The sequence below is a fragment of the Bombina bombina genome, chromosome 2 (assembly GCF_027579735.1).
Source record: "Bombina bombina isolate aBomBom1 chromosome 2, aBomBom1.pri, whole genome shotgun sequence".
NCBI lineage: Eukaryota > Metazoa > Chordata > Amphibia > Anura > Bombinatoridae > Bombina > Bombina bombina.
The window spans coordinates 1,230,591,768-1,230,616,938 of NC_069500.1; the positions used below are offsets into that span (position 1 = coordinate 1,230,591,768).

The window sequence follows — 25,171 nt, forward strand, 5'->3', positions numbered from 1 at the left end:
CATTTCTCTGAAGCTGACTGCTTGGAGATTGAACCATTAATTCTGTCTAAGCGTGGTTTTTCTGAATCAGTCATTGAGACCATTATTCAGCCTCGCAAGCATGTTACTAGAAAGATTTACCATAAGATATGGCGTAAATATATTTGTTGGTGTGAATCCAAGGGCTACTCTTGGAGTAGAATTAGAGTTCCTGGAATTTTATCTTTTCTTCAGGAAGGCCTGGAGAAGGGATTGTCAGTCAGTACCCTGAAGGGTCAGATTTCTGCTTTATCAGTTTTACTGCAAAAAAGTTTGGCGGATGTGCCAGATGTGCAATCTTTTTGTCAGGCCTTGGTCAAAATCAGGCCTGCCTTTAAGTCTGTTGCTCCTCCTTGGAGCCTTAACCTTGTTCTTAAAGTTTTACAGCTGGCTCCGTTTGAGCCGTTGCATTCCATAGACATTAAGTTGTTATCTTGGAAGGGTTTGTTTCTTGTTGCTATCTCTTCTGCTCGAAGAGTCTCAGAACTCTCAGCTCTGCAGTGTGATTCCCCTTATTTTTCATGCCGATAAGGCGGTTCTTCGTACAAGTTAGGTTTCCTTCCTAAGGTTATTTCTAATAGAAATAGCAATGAGAAAATATTTGTTCCCTCTCTGTCTCCTAATCCTTCTTCTTCCAAAGAACGTTTGTTACACAATTTTTATGTTGTACGTGCTCTTAAATTCTACTTACAGGCGACTAAGGAAATTTTGCCAGTCCTCTGCCCTCTTTGTCTGTCCAAATTTGATAATTTGATATTTTTGCCTCGGCTGAGGCTTCTTTTGGGAGAAAGGTTCTTCAAGAAGTGGTGCCTTCTGTTTAGGACTGCCTGTCTTGTCCCTCCCTATTTATCCGTGTCTTCTAGCTTGGGTATTGGTTCCCAACAGTAATTACTCAAGCCCTGGACTCACCATATCTTAGGAAGGAAAAACAAAATTTATGCTTACCTTATAAATGTATTTCTTTCTGGATATTATGGCCCCACCCTTTATTTTAAGACAGGTGTTTATTTGACTATAACCTCAGGCATCTCTACAGCTTGTGTTACTCCTTTTTTTTCATTTCCCTTTGGTCAAATGACTGGGGGTTGTGGGTAAGGGAGTGATACTTGGCAGTTTGGCTGTGGTGCTCTTTGCCTCCTCCTGCTGGCCAGGGGTGATATTCCCAACAGTAATTACGCAAGCCGTGGACTCACCATATCCGGAAATAAATACATTTATCAGGTAAGCATAAACTTTGTTTTTTCTAGAAGAGAGAGAGAGAGTGAGACTTTTACTGTGCTTGAAAAAATGATGCTTAACAATTATAATAGACAACACTTCTTACATTTATTGAAACTTAGACTAGCTTTCTAATTGCAAATTAGGGCAACGCTAACTGACTAGTACATCTTCAAGCAAAGAAATATTTTATAGAAGATGCTTCATATTCCAAGACCCTTTTTATCATTTAATTTCTTTTCAGTCTGTATCACATGCTTCTGTTAAATCCTGAAGGCCACACAAGTACATAAGACCACCAATGGTTTAATTGTATCATATTCTGGTTATTTTATGTTACTGTCCTAACACTCTTATACATAGGCCATAATGTAATTGGTTATTAACTTATAATACCTCATTGCAGGGGCCACTAGCTTGTGCTCTTCAGGCATGGACTCAGTGTCATTGTATTTTATCCATTTTGGGGGTAATGCAAATGAGGGCTTAATAATACTCAAGATTTAGTGGGTTGGGTTAAATAATTATAATTATTCATACAAATTTTGCCTTATTGACTTCATCAGGGGGTCCTTCTACACATAAAAAGTTAAAAGCCTTTTTCATAAGTGGATTTACATTTTGTAGAGCATTATAATGATATTATATACATTTAAATGTACACTATCCTGACACTTTGTAGTTCACAACAAGAATCTTAATGTAAGGGTAATGCAAATTTGAAGGTTAGTATTATTTATAGAAATATTCTTCTGAAAGAAATATCAAGATTTTTTAATAATTACATTAGCATGCTTAGGAAGAGACTGCTGTGTGCTGTATCTTTTATGTGGTAAACTTTTATTTCTGGAACATCCGAGGAAGTCAGCATGTGTCAACCAAGGGGGTCCCATTCTGCTTGAAATCATCTGAAATTGCTGTGGTGGATGCATTAGTTTAAAACCCCTATTGTTTTAATGAGGATTTCCAGATGAACCAGCTGGAATAAAAACTGCAAATGGTTAAACGTGACCTATAATAACAATTATTTCTAGGAATCTGTTAAAATATATACCAAAAATATTAAGTCCATGGTTGTGTAATCATGAAAATAAATAATGGCACGCTACTGTGCCTCGTGAGTGCAGTGGGGCCTTGTGTATATATTTATAGGCAGAATCAGAGCCTCAACAACCATTAAACAAATAGTTTTCAAGAACTGTGTTTCATGTTCAAAGTAGTCATAATAAGCTAAATGTAAAGCATTTTTATTACATTGTAAAGTATGTAGAAAGTCTTTAGATTCAGTGTTCTGCTGATAGCATACTTTCTAAAATTTAGAAAATTAAATTTGGATTTGAGCCTGAGGAGCAGAAAAAGACTTTGAGTGATCCAGGGCCCAAATTTGTGTGGTAATAGGCACTGATAGGAGTAGTGACACCTCTAGGTGGGTGCTCTGTCTGGATTTGTACCCCCCAATTACATTATCAGTTCCAGCTCTACCGCTAAGAATGGAGAACCTTGTGGGAGGGACTCTTGTTTTTATATATTTGGTGGGTACAGAGGATCCAGCACCTGATGCTACTTTAGGATGGTTGAAGGATGCCATACTGGAAAGCTATAAGCAAGGGTGCAATTTTGGTTGCATCATTATGTATATGCATGTGCTTAGAAAACAATATTCATTTTGCCATTGTTGATACCCTAAAATATTTTTTAGCTTGATTTAGAAATGTAAAAAGTACAAAAAAACTAGAAAGTACAATCATTACAAAACCTTTATTAATGTTTAACAACTAATATATTTTTATAAAATATATCTGCATTTTATTTTCAAGCAAATTATTGCCTTGAATTAGTCATTATTGAGGGCCAGATTACAACGAGCATTATCTGTACGAGACATAAGCTTTTTGCTCACGTCGGGTTGCGCTCGTAATAGGAGTTGAAAGCAAACTGTTTTCACTCAAGCGCTAACCCGACGAGCACAAAAAGACGAAATTAGAATATAGCACCTATTCCCTATTCACCTATTCCCCCATAGAAGTCAATGGAGCAAAAAAAATGGAAAGAAAAAATCTAAAACACTTAACTCACACGAAACCCGATTGCATATTCTCAAGTGTGCTAACCCGACAGGGAAATATGAATATTTCACATTCCAATGTTCTTCACATAGAAGAATATGTTGTATTTATTCATAAATACATATTTCTACATATATCTTATGGTATTTTGGTACAATATATATCTATACCTATGTATACATATATACAGATATACTGTATATTGGAATATCTATTTATAAATACATAGAACATATTCTGTTATCTGCAGAACATTGGAATGGGAAATATTTGCAGTAAATACACACTATAACACTTTAAAAATTAATATTGTATAAATATGCTTTTACATGTTTTCTTTCCTTAGACATGGAGAGTCCACAACGTCCTTCCAATTACTAGTGGGATATTCTCTCCTGGCCAGCAGGAGGAGGCAAAGAGCACCCCAGCAGAGCTGTTAAGTGTCACTTCCCTTACCCATAACCCCCAGTCATTCTCTTTGCCTCTGTCAATAGATGTCAGGACTAACAAGGCTGATATCCTTTTACTGTTTGCCCCTTGTATCCTGTGATTAGAATTCTGACACTCAGCTGTAGACCATATATATATTTTGTATCACTGTCTTATTTATGGCAAGAATCACTTGTAGTAATGCCTTAATAAGTAGTGAATTTAATAAGAGGAATACTTATAACTTATGAGTAGTTATAATAGCAGCAAATTATTCTCTGAGATCGGAATGCAAATTGAGAAGGAGTTGTCTGGATAGACAAAGTATATGTGACCTGTATCCAAAGTATTTGGTGAGTAAGAAGCAGTCCGTATGAAACACAGAAACTGAAACGAAGGAACAGCGGAGCGTTACAGGGGGCGTGCTGCTGAAGCAGACAGTATGACTGACAAGTGACGTCACACGCTCAAGCTCCAAACGCTGTTCGGTGCCTAACAAGCTGAAAGATTTTTGCAGAGAAGCGACCTTTGTAAGTTGCGAATTACAACTTATGTTGAACTGGCAAAGTTTTTTCAATAGCGGTTGAAGTCCTCACATATATCTTGATAGATGATGTGGCTTGTTATAACAGAATAAATGTTGTCTGAATCCGTAGTTTGTGGCAGGCTAGGAAACGGGATACAGATGAAGTATTCTTAAAGGTGAACAGATTCACCAAATCAGCTCACTTGACAAGCTAGAGATTTCCAATATAAGTTTCAAAGGGGAAGTAGCTTAGCTCAGAGACAGACTTCCTAGGGTAATGAAATCAAAATTACTAAGCACTAGGAACAGGGTGTGGACAGGATATAAAGGTATTCCCCCCCCTAAGGTACATGAGGAGACGTTAAGGACCAGGCCGGTCCGGAAACCGTCGATGAAACAAGGAGACCTTTTTCGTAGCATGTACATCCTCGGAAGGCTCCCAGGAGTCCTCTTCTGAAGAATAACCAGACCAATGCACCAAATACTGTAACTGACCATTGAAGATGCGAGAATCAACAATAGTCTCAACTTCATATTCATCCAACTCAGGTAGAGTGGCCGTAGGAGGTAAGATCAAACCCGGAGTCCTTGTCTGATTGTAGGGTTTCAGCAACGAGACATGGAACGTGGGATGTATCCGCAAAGTATCAGGAAGATGTAGAGTGATCGCATTTGGGTTAACAATGCTTGAGATCTGAAATGGTCCAATGTACTTCCCACCTAATTTTTTACTAGGAATGTTTAATTTCAGGTTTTTTGTGGATAACCAGACTAACTCGCCTACAGCGTAGTTGGGAGCAGGACGTCTACGTAGATTGTAGTAATGAGTTTGTCGTTCTTGTGCAGATGAGATGTTCTCTTGCAAAGTTTTATGTATGGTTGAAAACTCTGCTGTGAATTCATTAGCATTTGGACAGAGAGATGGAGAATCTCCTGGTAATCCAGCACTCGGAAAGGAGATGGGATGAAACCCATAGTTTGCCTGGAAAGGAGTCATTTTAGTGGATGAGTTTTGGGAATTGTTAAAAGCAAATTCAGCCATCGGAAGGTAAGTATACCACTGATTCTGTTGGTATGAGCAAAAACAGCGGATATACTGCTCTAGCCACTGATTCACACGCTCTACCTGTCCATTAGTCTGGGGATGGAAAGATGTTGTGAGACGATGATCAATGTGTAACAAACTTGTAAGTGATCTCCAGAAACGTGAGGTAAACTGAGTGCCTCGGTCTGAGGTAATAATTTTAGGGAATCCATGCAGACGTACAATGTTGTTCATGAAAAGTTCGGCAGTTTCGGAAGCGGTTGGTACTTTGTGGTAAGGTAGGAAGTGAGCCATCTTTGTTAAAAGATCAACCACAACCATGATGGTATTTTTGCCTGATGAAAGTGGTAATTCAACTATAAAGTTCATAGAAATGTGTTGCCATGGAAGAGATGGGATTGGTAATGGCATAAGAAGGCCATAAGGAGTCCTTTTTTCAGTTTTTGAGGTTGTGCAAGTTGCACAAGATAACACGTATGACTTTATACTGCTTGACATAGATGGCCACCAGAACTTCCTGGAGATCAACTCAAGAGTTCGCCTTACGCCTTGATGACCTGCAAGTGGAGAGTCATGATGTAAAGTTAGGATGTCTGGTCTAAGAATTTCTGGAACATATAATTTTCCTTCATGAAACAGCAGACCCTCATCTCCTGAAACCAGGTCATAATCGGAAAGCCTCTTGTCATTAGAATAAGCTTCTTTAAAAGCTGTTATTAGATACGGTGTTAAACCTATAAACCTGCTCCTAGGAATGATAGGAATGGATTCTGTATGAATTTGTTGAGGTAGATCCTTTCTTGATAAAGCATCAGCCTTTCCGTTTTTTGATGAAGGTCTGTAAATGATATGGAAATTGAACCTCGTGAAAAATAAGCTCCACCGTACCTGCCGTGATGAAAGAGTTTTGTTCGTTTGGAGGAATTCTAAATTCTTATGATCTGTATAAATGATTATAGGAAGAATAGTACCCTCTAGAAGATGTCTCCAATGTTCTAAGGCCCTTTTAATAGCCAGGAGTTCTTTCTCTCCCACGGGATAGTTAATCTCCGCTGATGATAGGACTTTGGAGTAAAACGCCACTGGATGTAAAGCTTCAGTGATAGATGTTTTTTGAGAAAGTATGGCTCCTAGTGCATACTCTGATGCATCAACCTCGAGAATATACTGTAGTTTAGCATCAGGGAACCGTAGAATTGGTGCTGAAGTTATCAATGATTTTAGATGTTCGAACGCACTATTTGCTTCATTAGTCCAGTGAAACTTGGTAGTAGAACTTGTGAGCTGGGTTAATGGTCTGGCTATTTTGGAGAAGTCTTTCACGAATTTCCTATAATAGTTTGTGAACCCAAGGAATCTCTGGAGTTCTTTCTTTGTTTTTGGGATACACCAATTCTTAACTGCTTCAACCTTATCCTCCTGCATTGCTATTCCTTTTGGAGTGATGTTATATCCTAGAAAGGAGATTGATTTAGAGTGGAACTCACATTTGTCTAATTTTGCATAAAGGTGATGTGATCTTAATCTGGACAGAACGGTTCGAACATGTTTCACATGATCATGATATGAGGTGGAGTAGATAAGGATATCATCAAGGTAAATGACAATACAGATATCAAGAAGGTCACGAAATACGTCATTTATAAAATGCTGGAATGTTCCTGGGGCGTTACAAAGCCCGAATGGCATGACCAGGTACTCGAAGAGTCCGTACCTGGTCCTGAAAGCTGTTAGCCACTCATCGCCTTCTCAAATTCGTATCAAATTGTAAGCTCCTCTAAGGTCCAATTTAGTGTAAATTGTGGCATCTTGTAGGCGCTCGATCAATTCAGGAATAAGTGGGAGAGGGTATCGATTTTTAATTGTACGCTGATTTAATTCGCGATAATCGATGATTGGACGAAGTGATCCATCCTTGTTCTTTACGAAGAACATGCCGGCACCGGCTGAGGAGGTGGATGGACGAATAAATCCTTTTCGTAGATTATCTTGTAAATAGGTCTTTAGATGTTCTAATTCTGGCGTTGACAGTGGGTACAAACGTCCGAAAGGGATAGAAGATCCAGGTTTAATATCTATCGGACAATCGTACACTCGATGGGGTGGTAAAGTCTTGGCCTCGGTCTTGCTGAAGACATCAGCAAAATCGGAATATTGCTGTGGAATCTGCGGAAGCTGAGTCACTATTTCTAAAATTGGGTAAATGGAGGAGCAATTTTCAATACAGTACGAAGATGTAAAAGTAACTTCAAGTGTTTCCCAATTTAGTAATGGTTTATGCTTTTTACACCAAGTGATACCTAAAACAATAGGGAACAAAGGAGAAGGTAATACATCAAATTCGATATATTCAGAATGACCAGATGAAGTGGTTACTAATAGTGGTATTGTCTTATGAGTGATAGGACCACTAGCGATGGAAGAACCATCAATGACACGAACTGACACTGGAGTATGCTTTAACACACAGGGAATTTTATTAGTATTGACTACAGCAGAATTAATGAAGTTTCCATAAGCACCAGTGTCAATTATAGCTTCAGATGGTATTCTTCGATGATCCCACTGTAATGACACAGAAAGCATACAGTAAGTATGTGTACTTTTAGGTGTATTAGTAGCTGATATGATATGAGACTTACTTTTCTTTGAATTTTGCAGTAGTGGACATTCGCTGACTGTATGCGCTGAGTTGGCACAATACATACACAGCCTATTTAGCCTTCTGCGGGTCCTTTCTTCATGTGTTAGAGGAGCCCTAGCTTTGCCAATCTCCATTGGTTCTGATGTTGATTTACTGCTTTGTGAAGTGTTTTGGAAGGACTGATGCTTTGGAACTAGATCTGTATGAAATCTTTCTGACCTCCTCTCCCTTAATCTGCGGTCAATTTGAATGACGAGTTTCATTAGAGCTTCCAAACTTTTTGGTATATCAGTACGGGCTAACTCGTCTTTTATATTGTCTGCTAAGCCCAATCTAAACTGATTACGCAAGGCGATAGGATTCCATTGAGAATCCCTTGCGTATTGTTTGAATTCTGATATGTAGTCCTCCACTACACGTTTGCCTTGTTTCAAACTTCGCATTGCAATCTCTGCAGTCATCTGGAAATCAGTATCTAGGTAAAGTTCATCCATCTGAGTGAAAAACTCATCTAATGAACCCAGTACAGGTTGATTGCTTTCAAATGAAGCGTCTGCCCAAACCCTTGGTTCTCCACGTAGGAATGATATCACAGTGAGTACCTTTACTCTCTCCGTGGAATATGTTCTCGGTTTGAGGGTGAATAGGAGGAGGCATGCTGTCTTAAATTGTCGATATAGCTTCCTATTCCCTGAAAAAGGTTCAGGTAAGGAAGCTACAGGCTCAGGGAATGGCTCTGGTCTTGTTGTTAGAGAATCTCTAATCACTCTCCTTAAAGATTGGTTCTCTATTTCCAAATCTCTTAGGGCTTGTCCCATTTGATCCACATGTTGTGAAAGGTTAAATACAATCTGAGGAAGGTCTACTGGATCAGATGCCATGGCTTAGTAATATTGTCAGGACTAACAAGGCTGATATCCTTTTACTGTTTGCCCCTTGTATCCTGTGACTAGAATTCTGACACTCAGCTGTAGACCATATATATATTTTGTATCACTGTCTTATTTATGGCAAGAATCACTTGTAGTAATGCCTTAATAAGTAGTGAATTTAATAAGAGGAATACTTATAACTTATGAGTAGTTATAATAGCAGCAAATTATTCTCTGAGATCGGAATGCAAATTGAGAAGGAGTTGTCTGGATAGACAAAGTATATGTGACCTGTATCCAAAGTATTTGGTGAGTAAGAAGCAGTCCGTATGAAACACAGAAACTGAAACGAAGGAACAGCGGAGCGTTACAGGGGGCGTGCTGCTGAAGCAGACAGTATGACTGACAAGTGACGTCACACACTCAAGCTCCAAACGCTGTTCGGTGCCTAACAAGCTGAAAGATTTTTGCAGAGAAGCGACCTTTGTAAGTTGCGAATTACAACTTATGTTGAACTGGCAAAGTTTTTTCAATAGCGGTTGAAGTCCTCACATATATCTTGATAGATGATGTGGCTTGTTATAACAGAATAAATGTTGTCTGAATCCGTAGTTTGTGGCAGGTTAGGAAACGGGATACAGATGAAGTATTCTTAAAGGTGAACAGATTCACCAAATCAGCTCACTTGACAAGCTAGAGATTTCCAATATAAGTTTCAAAGGTGAAGTAGCTTAGCTCAGAGACAGACTTCCTAGGGTAATGAAATCAAAATTACTAAGCACTAGGAACAGGGTGTGGACAGGATTTAAAGGTAATGTAGGAGGGGTTAACTGAGAAAGACAGGTGTCCAAGGGAGATCCTGACAATAGAGGATGTGCGAAGTTGGTGTCTGAAGATATTTATTCCTTTTATGGATACTTTTCCCTGCATGCAAGGATTGGGGTTTAGCTGTGTAAACGTCAATCTCTTTAGTAAGAGTAGTGGTGACTTTTAAGCAGTTAGAAAGTGGTGAGGTTGTCCTTGCTTTGTTTTCTAACATAATTGCTACCCTAGTTATAGAAAGCGAGAGTTGGTTACTCTATTCTTTCTTTTTCTACAGGTCTCTGATAGGAATATGTGTCCTTTCACGCCTTGTAAGCTGTCTTCCTGCCTGACAGCTGGATTTGCAGGTAAGTGCTTTTGTCTTCTAGGTATGGGAGACTTGCACTTGGGAAAATAATTTCTGCATTATTCTTTTGGGACATATTTAATCCTTTTTTTAGGATTTACTTTGGGGCAGTGTGCAGGCACTTAGCTATGTGTGTAGACTAAGGGGTTAATAACTTCCCTTACTTTTTTTTGGGACGGTAACTCTGGGACTCAAAAAATATGTTTATTAGCTGGAAGCAGTCTAAGAAACGTTCTCAGTTATTGATTTTATGTTTGGGGATTTTGGATGTTTTGTGACATCTGCATTCCGTTTTATCTGAGGGCTTATAGGAGACGTGCGCTTTTTACTCTGCTGCGCAGTTTCTTTTTCTACCAGTCATGTGACTTACCGCTCTTCCATTTAAGACACTGAGCGGAGCGGTGTCATTCTTATGTGAGCTTTCTTTTGTAACGGCTCGTTTGACCGATCTGCAGGGGAGGCAGGGGATATCTTTGAAGGTTCAGGTAGGGCACCTCAGGCTGACTGAGGTGTAGGGCACACACTTTATTCTCTCTTAATTCTCTCTTAAAGTGACAGTAGTCATTCTCAAGTTATTTTTTTTATTCCTTTATTTGTGGGATTAATTCACGCTATAGACTCTGAACAGGAGTCTGTTTCTCTTGATAAATGTTTACTTTGTCTGGAGGCCCAAATTGTTTTGCCTATACAATTTAGTTCCTCATGTTTAGCTAGGATGCTTAAGTTTAAAGATAAATTACTGCATTCTGAGCCTAATGTCTCTCAAGATAATGCTGTACAGGATATGCCACAGCTTTCTCTTAAAACGCCCCAAGCCTCAATGGCATCACATACAGTGCCCTGCGGTTCCTCTCAGCCTCCTGGAGGCGTGTATTTACCAATAGATTTTTCTGCACAGATATCTTCTGCGCTATCTGCGGCTTTATCTGCTTTTCCCATGACGGGGAGGCACAAGAGGAAATCAAAGCATATTTCTGATAGTAAGGTGTCTGTTCCATCTTCTTCTGTGGTGGTTGACCTCCCCTATAAGTCGGATGAGGATGATACCTCGGTAGCTTCTGAGGGTGAGATCTCAGATTCTGACCGTATAAATCCTTTGACTGATTTGGAAGAAGTAAACTTCAGTTTTAAGCTTGAACACCTTTGTTTACTTCTAAAGGAGGTACTGGCTACTTTGGATTACTCCGACTCTTCGATCGGTGTCAACCCTAAAAAATCTAGTAAACTTAATAAATACAATGATGTTCCTTCTTCCATGGAAGTATTTCCTGTTCCAGACCATGTGTCGGAGATCATATCAAAGGAATGGGATAAGCCAGAGATACCCTTTTATCCTCCCATTTTTAAAAAGATGTTTCCTTTTGCTGACTCCATTTGGGACTCATGGCTCACTGTGCCGAAGGTGGAAGGAGCTATTTCTACTCTAGCCAAGAGAACCACAATTCTTATAGAGGATAGCTGTTCTTTTAAAGATCACATGGATAAAAAGCTGAAGGCTTATTTAAAGAAAATGTACGTTCATCAGGGATTACAATGGCAACCTGCTGTTTGTATTGCTACGGTAACAAGCGCAGCATCTTATTGGTGTGATGCTTTATCCGTGCTTATTTTAGAGGAGAATTCATTAGAGGAGATCCAAGAAAGGATCAAGGCTCTCAAGCTGGCCAATTCCTTTATCTCTGATGCCAACATGCAAGTCATTAGACTGGGAGCCAAGATATCTGGTTTCACTGTTCTAGCCCGCAGGGCTCTGTAGTTAAACTCTTGGTCAGCTGATGTTACCTCCAAGTCCAAGCTCCTGTCGCTACCTTTCAAGGGCAAGACCTACATTTCTGAAATTACAGGTGGAAAGGGGTCCTTTATTCCACAAGACAAGAAGAATAGACCTAAGGGTCGCCAAAATTCGAATGTTTGTTCTTTCATAACCTCAAAGGTCAAAAGTCTTCCTCTTCCTCCTCCAAGCCAGAGCAGTCCAAGTTCTCTTGGAGATCCAGTCAGACTTGGAATAAGGGGAATCAGTCAAAGAAGCATTCATCTGAGGCTAAGTCAGCATGAAGGGTCCGCCCCCGGTCCGATATTGGATCAAGTGGGTGGCAGAATTTCCTTATTTCGACAAGCTTGGATATGCAATGTCCCATACCTTTAGGCTGTGGACATAGTATTTCAGGGTTACAAAATAGAATTCGAGACTTTTCCTCCCAGGGGCAGATTTCTCCTCTCAAGATTATTTGCAGATCAGGTAAAAAGAGAGTAATTCTTAAGCTACATTCAGGATCTTTCTTCCCTGGGAGTGATTGTTCCAGTCTCGGTAAGGGAACAGGGTCTGGGATTCTATTCAAATCTGTTTGTGGTTCCCAAAAAAAGAGGGAACTTTTTGACCCATTTTAGACCTAAAATGTCTCAACAAATTTCTCAGGGTACCGTCCTTAAAATCGGAAACCATTCGGTCCATTCTTCCTTTGGTCCAAGAGGGTCAGTTCATGACAACCATAGACCTGAAGGGCGCATACCTTCATGTTCCTATTCACAGGGATTATCACCAACTCTTGAGATTCGCTTTTCTAGACAAGCACTTTAAATTTGTTGCTCTTCCATTTGGCCTTGTAACAGCTCCCAGAATTTTCACAAAGGTTCTGGGGGCGCTCTTGGCAGTCGTAAGGTCTCAGGGAATTGCAGTGGCACCTTACCTGGAAGACATCTTGGTTCAGGCGTCATCTTTTCAACTAGCAAACTCTGATAAAGAGATCTTGTTGTCTTTTCTATGTCCCCATGGATGGAAAGTAAATCTGGAGAAGAGTTCCCTTGTTCCAACTACAAGGGTGTGTTTCTTAGGGACCATTATAGATTCCCTATCTATAAGGATTTTTCTGACGGAGGTCAGGAAATCCAAACTTCTCACTTCTTGTTGCCTCTCTCTCCAGTCTACTGTTCGTCTCCGTCAGTGGCTCAATGCATGGAGGTAATTGGTCTGATGGTCGCTTCCATGGACATCATTCGTTTTGCTCAATTCCATCTGAGAACTCTACAATTATGTATGTTCAGGCAATGGAAAGAAGACCATTCAGATCTATCTCAGAAGTGAGATCTGGATCCTTTAGCAAGAAACCTCTCACTTCTTGTGGTGGATTTCTCAGAATCATCTGCCTCAGGGCACATGCTTCCGGAGACCCTCCTGGGTGATTGTGACCATGGACACCAGCCTGCTAGGCTGGGGAGCAGTCTGGGGCTCATTAAAAGCTCAGGGCCTGTGGACTTGGGAGGAATCTTCTCCCCCCATAAACATCTTGGAGCTTGAGAGCGATCTTCAATGCCTGATGGCTTGGCCTCAGTTTTTCTTTAGCCCGGTTTATCCAGATTTCAGTCGGACAACACATCACCTCAGTGGCTTACATCAACCACCAAGGAGGAAACTTAGAGTTCCTTGACCATGAAGGAGGTGACTCGCATTATTCAGTGGGTGGAGCTCACAATTGTTTTCTATCTGCCATTCACATTCCAGGAGTGGACAATTGGGAGGTGGATTTTCTGAACAGACAGACCTTTCATCCCGGGAGTGGGCTCTCCACCCGGAGGTGTTCTCCAGGTCAACCCTCAAGTGGGGGTGCCGGATTTGGATCTGATGGCATCTCGTCAAACGGCAAGCTTACAAAGTACGGTTCAAGGTCAAGAGATCCTCAGGCCACCCTGATAGATGCTCTGGTGGTTCCTTGGGATCTCAGTCTAGCATACCTGTTTCTTCCTTTTGCTCTCCCTTCCACGAGTCATTGCTCATATCAAAACAGGAGAAAGCGTCTGTAATTCTAATTGCTTCGGCATGGCCTCGCAGGATCTGGTTTGCAGACCGGTGAAGATGTCTTCTCTTCCACCTTGGAAGTTACCACTGAGGAAGGACCTTCTAACTCAGGGTCTTTTCTCCATCCAAATCTAGTTTCTTTGAAGCTGACTGCATGGAGATTAAATGCTTAGTTTTGGCTAAGCGTGGATTGATGAGTCAGTCATTGATACTATGCTTCAGGCTTGCAAACCAGTTACTCGTAAAATGTACCATTAAGATATGGCGCAAATACCTATATTGGTGTGATCGAAGGGCTTCTCTTGGAGTAGGGTCAGGATTCCTAGAATTTTGTCTTTTCTCCAGGAAGGTCTGGATAAGGGTTTGTCAGTCAGTTCTCTGAAGGGGTCAGATTTCTGCACTGTCTATTCTTTTATTACAAACGTCTTGCGGATGAGCTAGATGTTCAATCCTTTTGTCAGGCCTGGTCAGAACCAGGCCTGTGTTTAAACCTGTTGCTCCTCCTTGGAGTTTGAACCTTGTGCTTAAAGTTTTGCAGGCAGGCTCCATTTGAGCCAATGCATTCTATAGATATAAGGTTGTTACCTTGGAAAGTTTTGTTTCGTATTGCTATTTCCTCTGCTTGCAGAGTTTCTGAACTCTCAGCTCTGCTGTGTGATTCACCTTACCTTATTTTTTATGCGGATAAGGTGGTCCTTCGTACTAAGTTGGGATTTTCTCCCTAAAGTGGTTTTGGATCGAAACATTAATCGGGACATTGTTTGTTCATCTCTCTTTGTCCTACATCCATCTTCTCATAAGGAACGTCTTTTGCATAACTTAGATGTGCGTGCTCTAAAATTTTACCTACAGGCTACTAAAGATTTTCGTCAATCTTCTGCCCTTTTTGTTTGTCTAGCTGGAAAGTGGAAGGGTCAGAAGGCCTCTTCTACTTCTCTTTCCTCTGGTTGAGAAGTAATGATTCGTTTTGCTTATGAGACTGCTGGACAGCGCCTCCTGAGAAAATTACAGTCATTCTACTAGGGCTGTCTCCTCATCGTGGGCTTTAAAAAATGAAGCTTCTGTGGAAACAGATTTGCAAGGCGGCTACATGGTCTCTCTGCATACTTTTTCTAAGTTTTACAAATTTGATACTTTTGCCTCGGCTGAGGGCCTCTTTTGGGAAAAAGGTTCTTCAAGCGGTGGTGCCTTCTGTTTAGGTCTGCCCTGTCTTGTTCTCCCTCCTGTTCATTCCGTGTCCTCTAGCTTGGGTATTGGTTCCTACCAGTAATTGGAATTATGTCATGGACTCTCCATGTCCTTTGGAAAGAAAAGAAAATGTATGCTTACCTGATAAATTTCTTTCTTTCCAGACATGGAGAGTCCACGATCACACCCTATGAAGACAGATTTTTTTGTTAAACCTCAGGCACCTCTACACCTTTGTGTTATCTTCTTTTTCCATTTCCCTTCAGCCGAATGACTTGGGGGTTATGGTAAAGGAAGTGACACTTAACAGCTCTGCTGGGGTGCTCTTTGCCTCCTCCTGCTGGCCAGGAGAGAATATCCCACTAGTAATTGGAATGACGTCGTGGACTTTCCATGTCCGGAAATAAAAAAAATTATCAGGTAAACATAAATTTTATTTTCATCTACTTAAAGGGACACTAAACCCATTTTTTTTCTTTAATGATTCAGATAGAACATGCAATTTTAAGTAACTTTCAGATTTACTCCTATTATAATTTTTTCTTTCTCTTGCTATCTTTATTTAAAAAGCAGGAATGTAACGCTTAAGACGCCAGAACATTTTTGGTTGAGAACCTGGGTTATGCTTGCTTATTGGTTTGCTAACTGTATCCACCAATAAGCAAGAGCTATCCATGGTGCTGAACTTAAAATGGGCTGGCTCCTAAGCTTTAAATTCCTACTTTTTAACTAGCAAGAGAACGAATAAAAATTGATAGTAGAAGTAAATTAGAAACTTGCATGCTCTATCTGAATCATTAAAGAAAAAATTTGGGTTAGTATCCCTTTAACTGCAAAGGGCTCCAATGCAGTATATACATATGTCTATATGTGTGCACATATCTATTTTTGTGTTTATATGTGTTATAAATACATATATACACATATAAATACATACATACACATATAAATGCATATGTACACAAATCTAGACACTATATATATATATTTTTATATATATATACTTATTCATACATATCCATCTTTAGACATGTATATGTATGTATCTTAATGTGAAAGTCCTTTGCCTGCCTTTTTGTTCTAACCACCGGAGACTTAATTTCTTTGAGCTCTTATAACTTTTTTGTGCATATTTTTTTTTAAAATATTTTTTATTAGATGGTGTTATTATCAGGGTAAGTGTACTTTGTAATGTACTTTTGATGTGCTTTGTGACACTTTTTTGTTTCGCGAAACATTTAACGAGAGCTCTGAGGAAGCGCTAACTTGAATTGCGCTAAATCGATCGCGTTTACTTATAACTTGTAATACAAGCGATAAACCCGACGCATGCAAACACCCGTGATAAACCCTCTTATCATCTGGCCCTTAGTGTTTAATCTTTTAACATCAATTTAAAGGGACAGTAAATTCTAAATTAAACTTACATTTATTGGACAGAGCATGACATTTTAAACAACTTTCCAATTTATTTATATTATTAATTTTGCTTGGTTCTCTTGCTATCCTTTTTTATTTTAAAGAGTAATTCTAGGGGAGCTCAGAAGTTTGCAAGTGTCTTAAGCAATCTGTCAGCAGTGCTTCTCAACATTGTTCATTGCAATGGTATCCTAAGCTCCTATGAGCCTACCTAGGTTTACTCATTAACAAAGAATACCAAGAGAACAAAGCAAATTTGAGAATTTAAGTAAATAGAATCATTGTTCAAAATTGCATGTTCGATCTGAATCCTGAAAATTTATAATGATGTATTTTTCTGGAGAAAATCAATTACTTGTTATTTTAATTTCTGCAGGTCAGTGTTGTAACTCTTTGCAGTCATATTTAGAAATTTTGTAAAGCCTCACAAACAAAGTTTCATAACTTTCAAACTGCAACACATTACAAGTCTTTGTTTTACCAGAAGTATGACGTAGTCAGCTACTCATGCTTTAAATAGGCCATTATATTTATATCAATTGTGTGACACAAGGCATACAACATGTACACCTTCTTATCCTCATATCATTCAGTGGATAAAATAAGTATTTGTTTTTATTAACAGAGACCCAATAGGTTTTCTTACACACCAGGAATATCCATGCCTCATTTATTGCATTTTAAAGGAATATGATAACCCACAAACTTTTCTTTTGTGATTCAGACAGAGCAAACATTTATAAATTAGTTTCAAATGAACTAGTGCTGCCATCTAGTGTTCTTGTGAATGGAAAACATTCTTGCAAGACTGCTGACATATAGTGCTCCAGAAATGGGCCGGCCCCTAAGTTTATACACTCCCCTGCTCTTCAAACAAAAGATACAAAGGAGAACAAATACAAAATTGATAATAGATGTAAATTAGAATTTTGCTTAAAATTGTATGTTCTATCTAAATCATGAAAGAAAAAAATGGGTTTCATGTCCCTTTAAAGAAACCCTAAAGTACAAGGAATTGCAATAAACTAACAAACACATAATTAAAGGCAATACAATGACACTTACGAACAGATTTTTTTTCTGATTTCCTTTCATCTTCCTGTGCTTTGTATCATGTGAGCACCATCAGCAAATCAAGACTCATATATGCATATACTGTGAATTCTTGCACATGCTCAGTAGCTGGTGTGTACAAAATAGTGGCCGAATTTGATACTGGAAAAAAAACTGCATGCTGCATTTAGATCATGAAAGCTTAATTTTGACATATTTGTCTCTTTAAGTTGACATAATATTTTTGGGGATATATGTTACTGAGAAGTAATAGGGCAGTGCCCATAATATGTGTAGCTAGTAGTTAATGAGCAATCTTTGGCAGTGAGTCACTAATTAGGTAGGTATTGATGTCAATAGTATGTCAAATACACACAGTGATGAGTAAAATACAAAAAATATGTAATGAGAAGTGACAAAAGAATCCTAAAAAAAGTCCTTAGGTGACTTATAAATAGTATCAGATAAGATGAATAAGTAGGCACATTCAAGGATCCAGGCCGCAACCCAGGATCAGTAATCTGTAGTGGATAGAAGAGGACAGAAGCGCCACATTGGCATAATATATGTTACCTTATCCTATGACATTATATTAGACTAATGAGAATAATTAGGTACATTTTAGCTATTAAATGTGCTGCTTACAATGCAGAACCCTTTTTAATGCTGCTTCTTAAAAATTACAACCAGCATTTAAGCAACTTAAAGGGATACTAAACTCATTGTTTTCTTTCATGATTCAGATAGAGCATGAAATTTTATAAAACCTTCTAATTTACTCCTATTATCATTTTGTCTTTGTACTCTTGCTATCTTTACTTTAAAAACAGGGAATTTAAAACTTAGGAGCGGGACCTTTTATGTTCAGCACCCCGGATAGAGCGTGCTTATGGTGGCTACATTTAGCAAACCAATAAGCAAGCATAATCCAGGTTCTGAACAAAAAATGGGCCAGCTCTAAAGCCTTTAACATTCCTGCTTTTAAAATAAAGATAGCAAGAGAATGAAATAAAAAATGATAATAGGTGTAAATTAGAAAGTTGCTTAAAAGTGCATGATCTGCCTGAATCATTAAGAAAAAAATTGAGTTTAAGTGTCCCTTTAAAACTTGGGCAATCTTAAAGGGACAGTATACACTCATTTTCATATAACTGCATGTAATAGACACTACTATAAAGAATAAGTATGCACAGATACTGATATAAAAAATCAAGTATAAAACTGTTTAAAAACTTACTGAGAAGCTTTCAGTTTAGGCTCTGTTGAAAAGCGTAGTTGGAAAGCCCATCTGCAAAGTGGGAAATAAGACACTCCCCCCCTCACCCCTTCCTTTTGCATATGAAAAGACCTCTTTACACAAACAGGAGCAAGCTGGAGAAGGTAGCTGACGACTTATTCACATAAAAACTTTGGGGCTTGGTTAGGAGTCTGAAAATCAGAGCAATGTTCTTTAAAAATAAGCAAAATTATACATTTTTTTAAAAAAAACTTTATGGGGCTTTATAAATAGATCAGCTACAAAACATTTTTGCTAATTAAAAATGAGTGTATAATGGTCCTTTAAATAACCGATTCTTTTCATTGAGTTAACCCTAATCAAAAATAGAGTTAACTGTGGTTTCAGTGGCTGGGCCAGGAGCAGATAGTGCTAAATGTAGTGAAGGAGGATTTAGTTTAATTTTACAATGGGGAGGTAGAGGATAAGAGTTACATCAGAGATTTAGGGGTAGATTTATACCGCTCAACCTCACTATATGTCAACAGCATACGCTGTCCTGCATTTAACATTGCACAAGCATTTCTAGTGAAATGCTTGGGCAATTCCGCCCCCTCCTCACTGGCAGCCAATCAGCTGCTAGCAGGGGCTGTCAATCATCCTGATCGAATCGGGATGATTTCAATCCGCCACCTAAAAGGTGGAGAACAAGTTAAGGAGCAGCGGTCTTATGATCGCTGCTTCTTAACTTCCGCCTCAGGCGAACCTGAAATGATGCGTCTCCGAAGCAGCATCCACTGCTTCATAAATGGAGCCCATAGAATTATTGTATATAAAATTAGCACCATCTAGGCAAGTATCCCCCCGCTTGCTTTCCTCTAGAAGTACTCCGTATACATGGTTACCAATGCACCAGGGAACTCTGGGTAAGATAATTAGATATATAATCTCTCACATATTGTTTTAAACACAGCAAATCCCCTTTATGGGGTAAGATGCAGCAAGATAAACCACTTCTGGACGTTCACACTTATGGAATTTAGGAACCACTGTTACAGTGATCAGACGCCCTAGGGAAAGGGTATTAGTGACTGCATAAGGAGACTGTTATTAGTGACCACTATATAGTGAACTGTCATCCTATAATATAAAAGGCCAAGTGTGTTTGTCCGAAGCTGTCATGCGCAGTAGAGACAGCACAAGGACAAACACACCCGGCCTTAGAGTCCCTACCTGATCTGCGGTGCGGACAGAAGTGAGCATGGCCGGGCATTAGCGGGGGCATGGCCCGGCGTAGAAGGGGGCTGGGGCGTGCATGAAGGGGGAGGGGCCGGGCGCGGTCGTGCACGCGAGATAGAGGGGAGAGAGATAGAGAGGGGAGAGATAGAAAGCAGGGGAGAGAACAAAAGAGATGGGAAAGAGCTAAAGATAGGATAAGAGAGGGGAAAGAGCAAGAGAGGGAGGGGGAGAGAGCAAAACAGAGGGGGGGGAGAAAATAAGAGGGGGGAGAGAGAGCAAAAGAAAGGGGAAGAGAGAGAGCAAATGAAAAGGGGGAGAGAGAGCAAAAGAAGAGAGGGGGAGAGAGAGAGGGGGGGAGAGAGAGGGGGGGGAGGGGGGGGGGAGATAGAGAGGGGGGAGATAGAGAGACCAGTATATATATACCAGATAGAGAGAGGGGGTAGATATAGAGAGGGAGAGGGGGAGAGAGAGAGAGAGGGGAGAGAGAGAGAGAGGGAGGATAGAGGGGGGACAGAGAGGGGGGAGAGAGAGAGGGGGAGAGAGAGCGAGGGAGAGAGAGAGAGAGAGAGGGGGAGAGAGAGCGCAAAAGAGAGGGGTAGAGAGAGAGCACAAAAGAGAGGGGGGAGAGAGAGAATGTAAAAGAGAGGGGGGAGAGAGAGAGCACCAAAGAGAGGGGGGGAGAGAAATAGAGCGCAAAAGAGAGGGGGGAGAGAGAGCGCGCAAAAGAGAGGGGAGAGAGAGCGCAAAAGAGATGGGGGAGAGAGAGCGCGCAAAGAGAGGGGGGAGAGAGAGAGCGAGCAAAACAGAGGGGAGAGAGAGAGCGCAAAAAGAGAGGGGGAGCGAGACAGCGCAAGGGATGGGACGCTGTACTGCAAAAAAATGGCCCTTGTGAACGGGCTTTAGGACTAGTTATATAATATTATATCAACCTGTTACTCAAATTGAGTCACCAGAATATTTTTTTTTTTTTTATAGTGGCTCAATTTTAACAAACAATAGGATTAAGGCCAAAGTCTCACTTTTTTTCCCACATTGAACTACAGATGTAGAGAATGTTTCTTAAAGTAAAAAAATATTTAATATGATTTTACAAAATGATAGTGGTAAATGTCTAGGAAATATAATCATATCTGTTCATTAAAAAATGTTCTGAAAATGTTGTCTTGTTTCCTCTGTAGTTATACGCTGCTACCCTGTCGTTCATTCTGTGAGGCTGCTCAAGAAGGCTGTGAACCAGTACTTCAGATGGTTAATTCCTCATGGCCAGATTTCCTTCGCTGCTCGCAGTTTCGGGAGAAAGCAGAAAACAACAACACAAGCCGTGTTTGCTTCTCACCACTTCAAGAGAAAGGAAAGCAATGTACGGTATTATGTTTGGCGCTGGTAAAACAAGCATGCTTTCTGTACTACTTGCATAGGCTACAGTAGGGCAAAAAATAATCATCATCTGTTAGCTTTCAAGCAAAATTTGATATTTAGCAACTTAGACTTTGGGACCCAATTTTAAAACAATTCATAGGCCTTGATTACAAGTGGCGCGCTATGTTAGCTTGGAAGCGATATTGCAATATCGTGACCGTACTAACTTGCACATGTATTACAAGTTGGAAGTAAAAGTGTACCCGCCGAGCGCAATCTAAATTTGTATTCATCAGGTTAGTGCAACTGAAAACCCCGTGTAAAGGGTTAGGGCTAAAAATAAATGTGCACCAAACACAACATAAATACATTTAAAAAAAAAAACTGTTTCACTCATATATATGCTAGATTACGAGTGGAGCGGCTATTTAACACTCGCATGTTAACCGCTAGACAGAGGCTTTTTTGAGTTAAAAGTAAAAGTTAGCGCGTGAGCAAAACCCAATGCGTACAAAAAGTGGAACTTTGAATACCACGACTGCGTTAACTTACGCAGAGTGTGAAAACTGCAAAAAAATGACCCATACTTGAGTGCTAACCTGATCTCGTTCACTCAAGTGTACTTAACCAGACGAAATATCAATATTTATTATAAATATAAATATTTCTATAAATATCTATACTTATATATATATATATATATATATATATTATATATATATATATATATTATATATATATATATATATATATATATATATATATATATATATATATATGTATAATTATATGTAGGTATAGATACTGAATATATATATATATATATATATATATATATATATACTGTATATAGAAGAACTTAGAACATATTCCCCTCTTTGAAGAACATTGGAATGTGAAATGTCTACAGTAAATACTTGTTAAACACTTTATTAAATATGAATATTGCGTAAATATGATTTTTTATTTTTCCGCTACTTGACTACAAAGGGCTCCAGTGCACTTGTATATATGTGTATATATGTATACACATGCTCTTATGTGTTTATATGTGTATTCATGTCTGTAAATACATATATACATATATAAAATACTTAAATACACATGTGCACACATATAAACATATATATATATATATATATATATATATATACATACATACATATACATATTAAGACATGTGTATGTATATATGTCTATGTTAAAGCCCTTTGCATGCTTTTTTTTTTAAATTACTTTTTAATGCAATTTTTAAAATAATTTGTAGCAGTGTTATTATGCGTGTAACTGTACTGTTTTATAGTATTTTTGTCTTGCATAACAGTTAACCAGAGTAAAAGTTGCGCTAAACCAAAGTGCACAATACATGTGCTATTTTCATCACGTACAAAAAGCTGAGAAATACCCTATATCGCTCAAGCGATACAGTTATGGTGCCACTCATAATCTACGCTATAACTGGTACTACACCAGTTTAAAACTAGCTGCTCAGTTGTATGAATTATGTATGAAGCACGTAGAATGTAACATTAGCAGGGTTTGGGAGTTAGGGGATGTAACTCCATCCTCCTCTGATCTCCCTAGCTGCCGCCTAGCTCCTTTACAATCCGTAATGAATGCCTCTGCCAGGCTCATCTTCCTTAAACGTTGCTCTTCATCTGCCGCACCTCTCTGCCAATCTTTTCACTGGCTTCCTCTTGCATCCAGGATTAAACACAAAATTCTCACTCTGACTTATAAAGCCCTCAATTGCATTGCTCCCCCCTTCATTTCAGACCTTGTCTCCAGATACTCTCCCTTCCGACCCCTTCGCTCTGCTTCTGATCTCCTACTCTCCTCCTCTCTTGTTACCTCCTCACATTCCCGTTTACAAGATTTCTCCAGACTGGCTCCCATCTTATGGAACTCTCTGCCTCACTTCACTAGACTCTCCCCTAGTTTTAAAAGCTTCAAGTGGTCCCTGAAGACTCTACTATTCAGGGACTCATACAACCTACACTAACTTTCCTATCTCCACTGCTATCCCCTTAAACCCCATAGAATGTAAGCCTATGAGCCCAGCTGTTTGTAGTCCACCTTCATAAGAGCCGACTACAACAGTGCAACTCTCGGCAGGGCCCTCTACCCATTTGATCCCTGTAATTGTTTTTATATACCACCTATGTTCATAGGGCTGCGGAACCTGTTAGCGCTCTACAAATACCTTATAATAATAATAAAAAGAAGTGACAATAGAAGTAAATTTGTGTGTGCCTAGTGTGGTGTAGAGCCACTGCCTTAGCTAGCTATGCCTTTGTTTTTCCTTGCGCAATATCCATTATTTTTCTAGATAATGTGTAATATTGTTGCAGATATATATCTGTGTTACTGTAGCACCACATAGGTACACATACCGGGTCCCCTCTGATTGCATGTCTCCTTCATTTAACAAAGAGGGCTAGATCAAATAAATTAGTGATCTACCCCTCTCTAGGACTTACGTTGGATGAGCCTTCTCTAAACGCTAAACAAAAAAAAATCACAATATTCAGAGTATAAACAGGCCTCGCTTTCCAAAAGAATGTCTGTCAATCTGCCAAGCTAATTCAACATTCAGAATTTACTTTTAAACTTTTATGGGGCTAATACAAATGTAACGCAGGGATTCGGGTCAAGGGAACAAATTATAAATAAGGCCTGTGACATAGCTTTTGTATAATAAAGAATGCTTAAACAAAACAACATTGCCATTTATTAATGTGCAACAAGTTGTCCTTAGCTATCCCTTTGGCAGTGATCTGTAGCAGGATTTACATTTGAGGTCACAAAGTTAAGAGGGGGAGTTAAAGGATTGGATATAATAGCATACTTACTAAGGAGGAGATTAGAAGATAAGTCAAATCATTTCTTTTTTTAAGATCCGCATGTAAATATTTGTTCTCATTTTCATGAGATGATGAATAATTCTTTAAAAGAAGAAGAGGTCAGGCTTCATTAGTTATTACTGTCAAATGTAATGGACCTGAACTTGTCTTCCTAGTTTTACATTCATTTTTGTCAACATCATTAGCAGTTCATAAATCTCCCTTATTATTGTTTAACCCCTACGCCCCTATTATTGTTTAACCCCTACTTTCCCAAAATGCCAGGGAATTTTTAGCATTTTTGCTATAACTCCATTAAAACAAATAGAGCCTTATTTTTTATTTATTTTTTATTTACCTATCAAAACGTTATATTTTTTTTAAGTAGACAATTCAATATATAGATCTAGGCTCATTTTGGTATATTTCATGCCACCAATTTGCCCCCAGATGCAATCACATAAAAAAATCGTTACTTTCTTTCTAATGACATGGTGAGTCCACAGATCATCATAATTACTGCTGGTCAGGAGTGATATTCCGGACAGTAATTATGATAATCCGTGGACTCACCGTGTCAAGAAAGAAAGAAATTTATCAGGTAAGCATAAATCTGTTTTTTTTTTCACAAACTTTGGGTTTTTCAATGACACTTGTGCAATCATGACACAAAGGATTGTAAAAGCTTTTCTGGGATCACCTTTGTTTGGAAATAGCTGAAATGCATGGCTTTGCCATTGGCTTTTGGTAATTAGGAGACTGCTAATTGCAGCTGCGCACCACACTTCTGAAATTCCCAGCAGTGAGTTAGATATCTGGGAAAAAGTGTTGTAATGTTTTTTTACCCTGCTACCTGACACCTCCCTGATCCCTCTTAAACAGTACTCCCCACTGACACTCAGCTCTTATGCACTGGCAGACAGTATGCAGCTTAGAACATTTTTTTAAAATGTTTTTTCTCTTGTTAAGTGTATCCAGTCCACGGATCATCCATTACTTATGGGATATTAACTCCTCCCCAACAGGAAGTGCAAGAGGGATTCACCCAGCAGAGCTGCTATATAGCTCCTCCCCT

At 39.2% G+C, this 25,171-nt stretch overlaps 1 protein-coding gene across 1 annotated transcript in view; it reads left to right on the top strand.

The window, feature by feature from the left end:
- The window catches only part of CORIN (corin, serine peptidase), a 720,658-nt gene that overhangs the window by 330,133 nt on the left and 365,354 nt on the right, over positions 1-25,171 (top strand). The window contains exon 5 of the mRNA XM_053703991.1: positions 21,073-21,254. Coding sequence (XP_053559966.1) covers positions 21,073-21,254 — 182 coding nt within the window. The remainder of the gene's footprint in view (positions 1-21,072; positions 21,255-25,171) is intronic.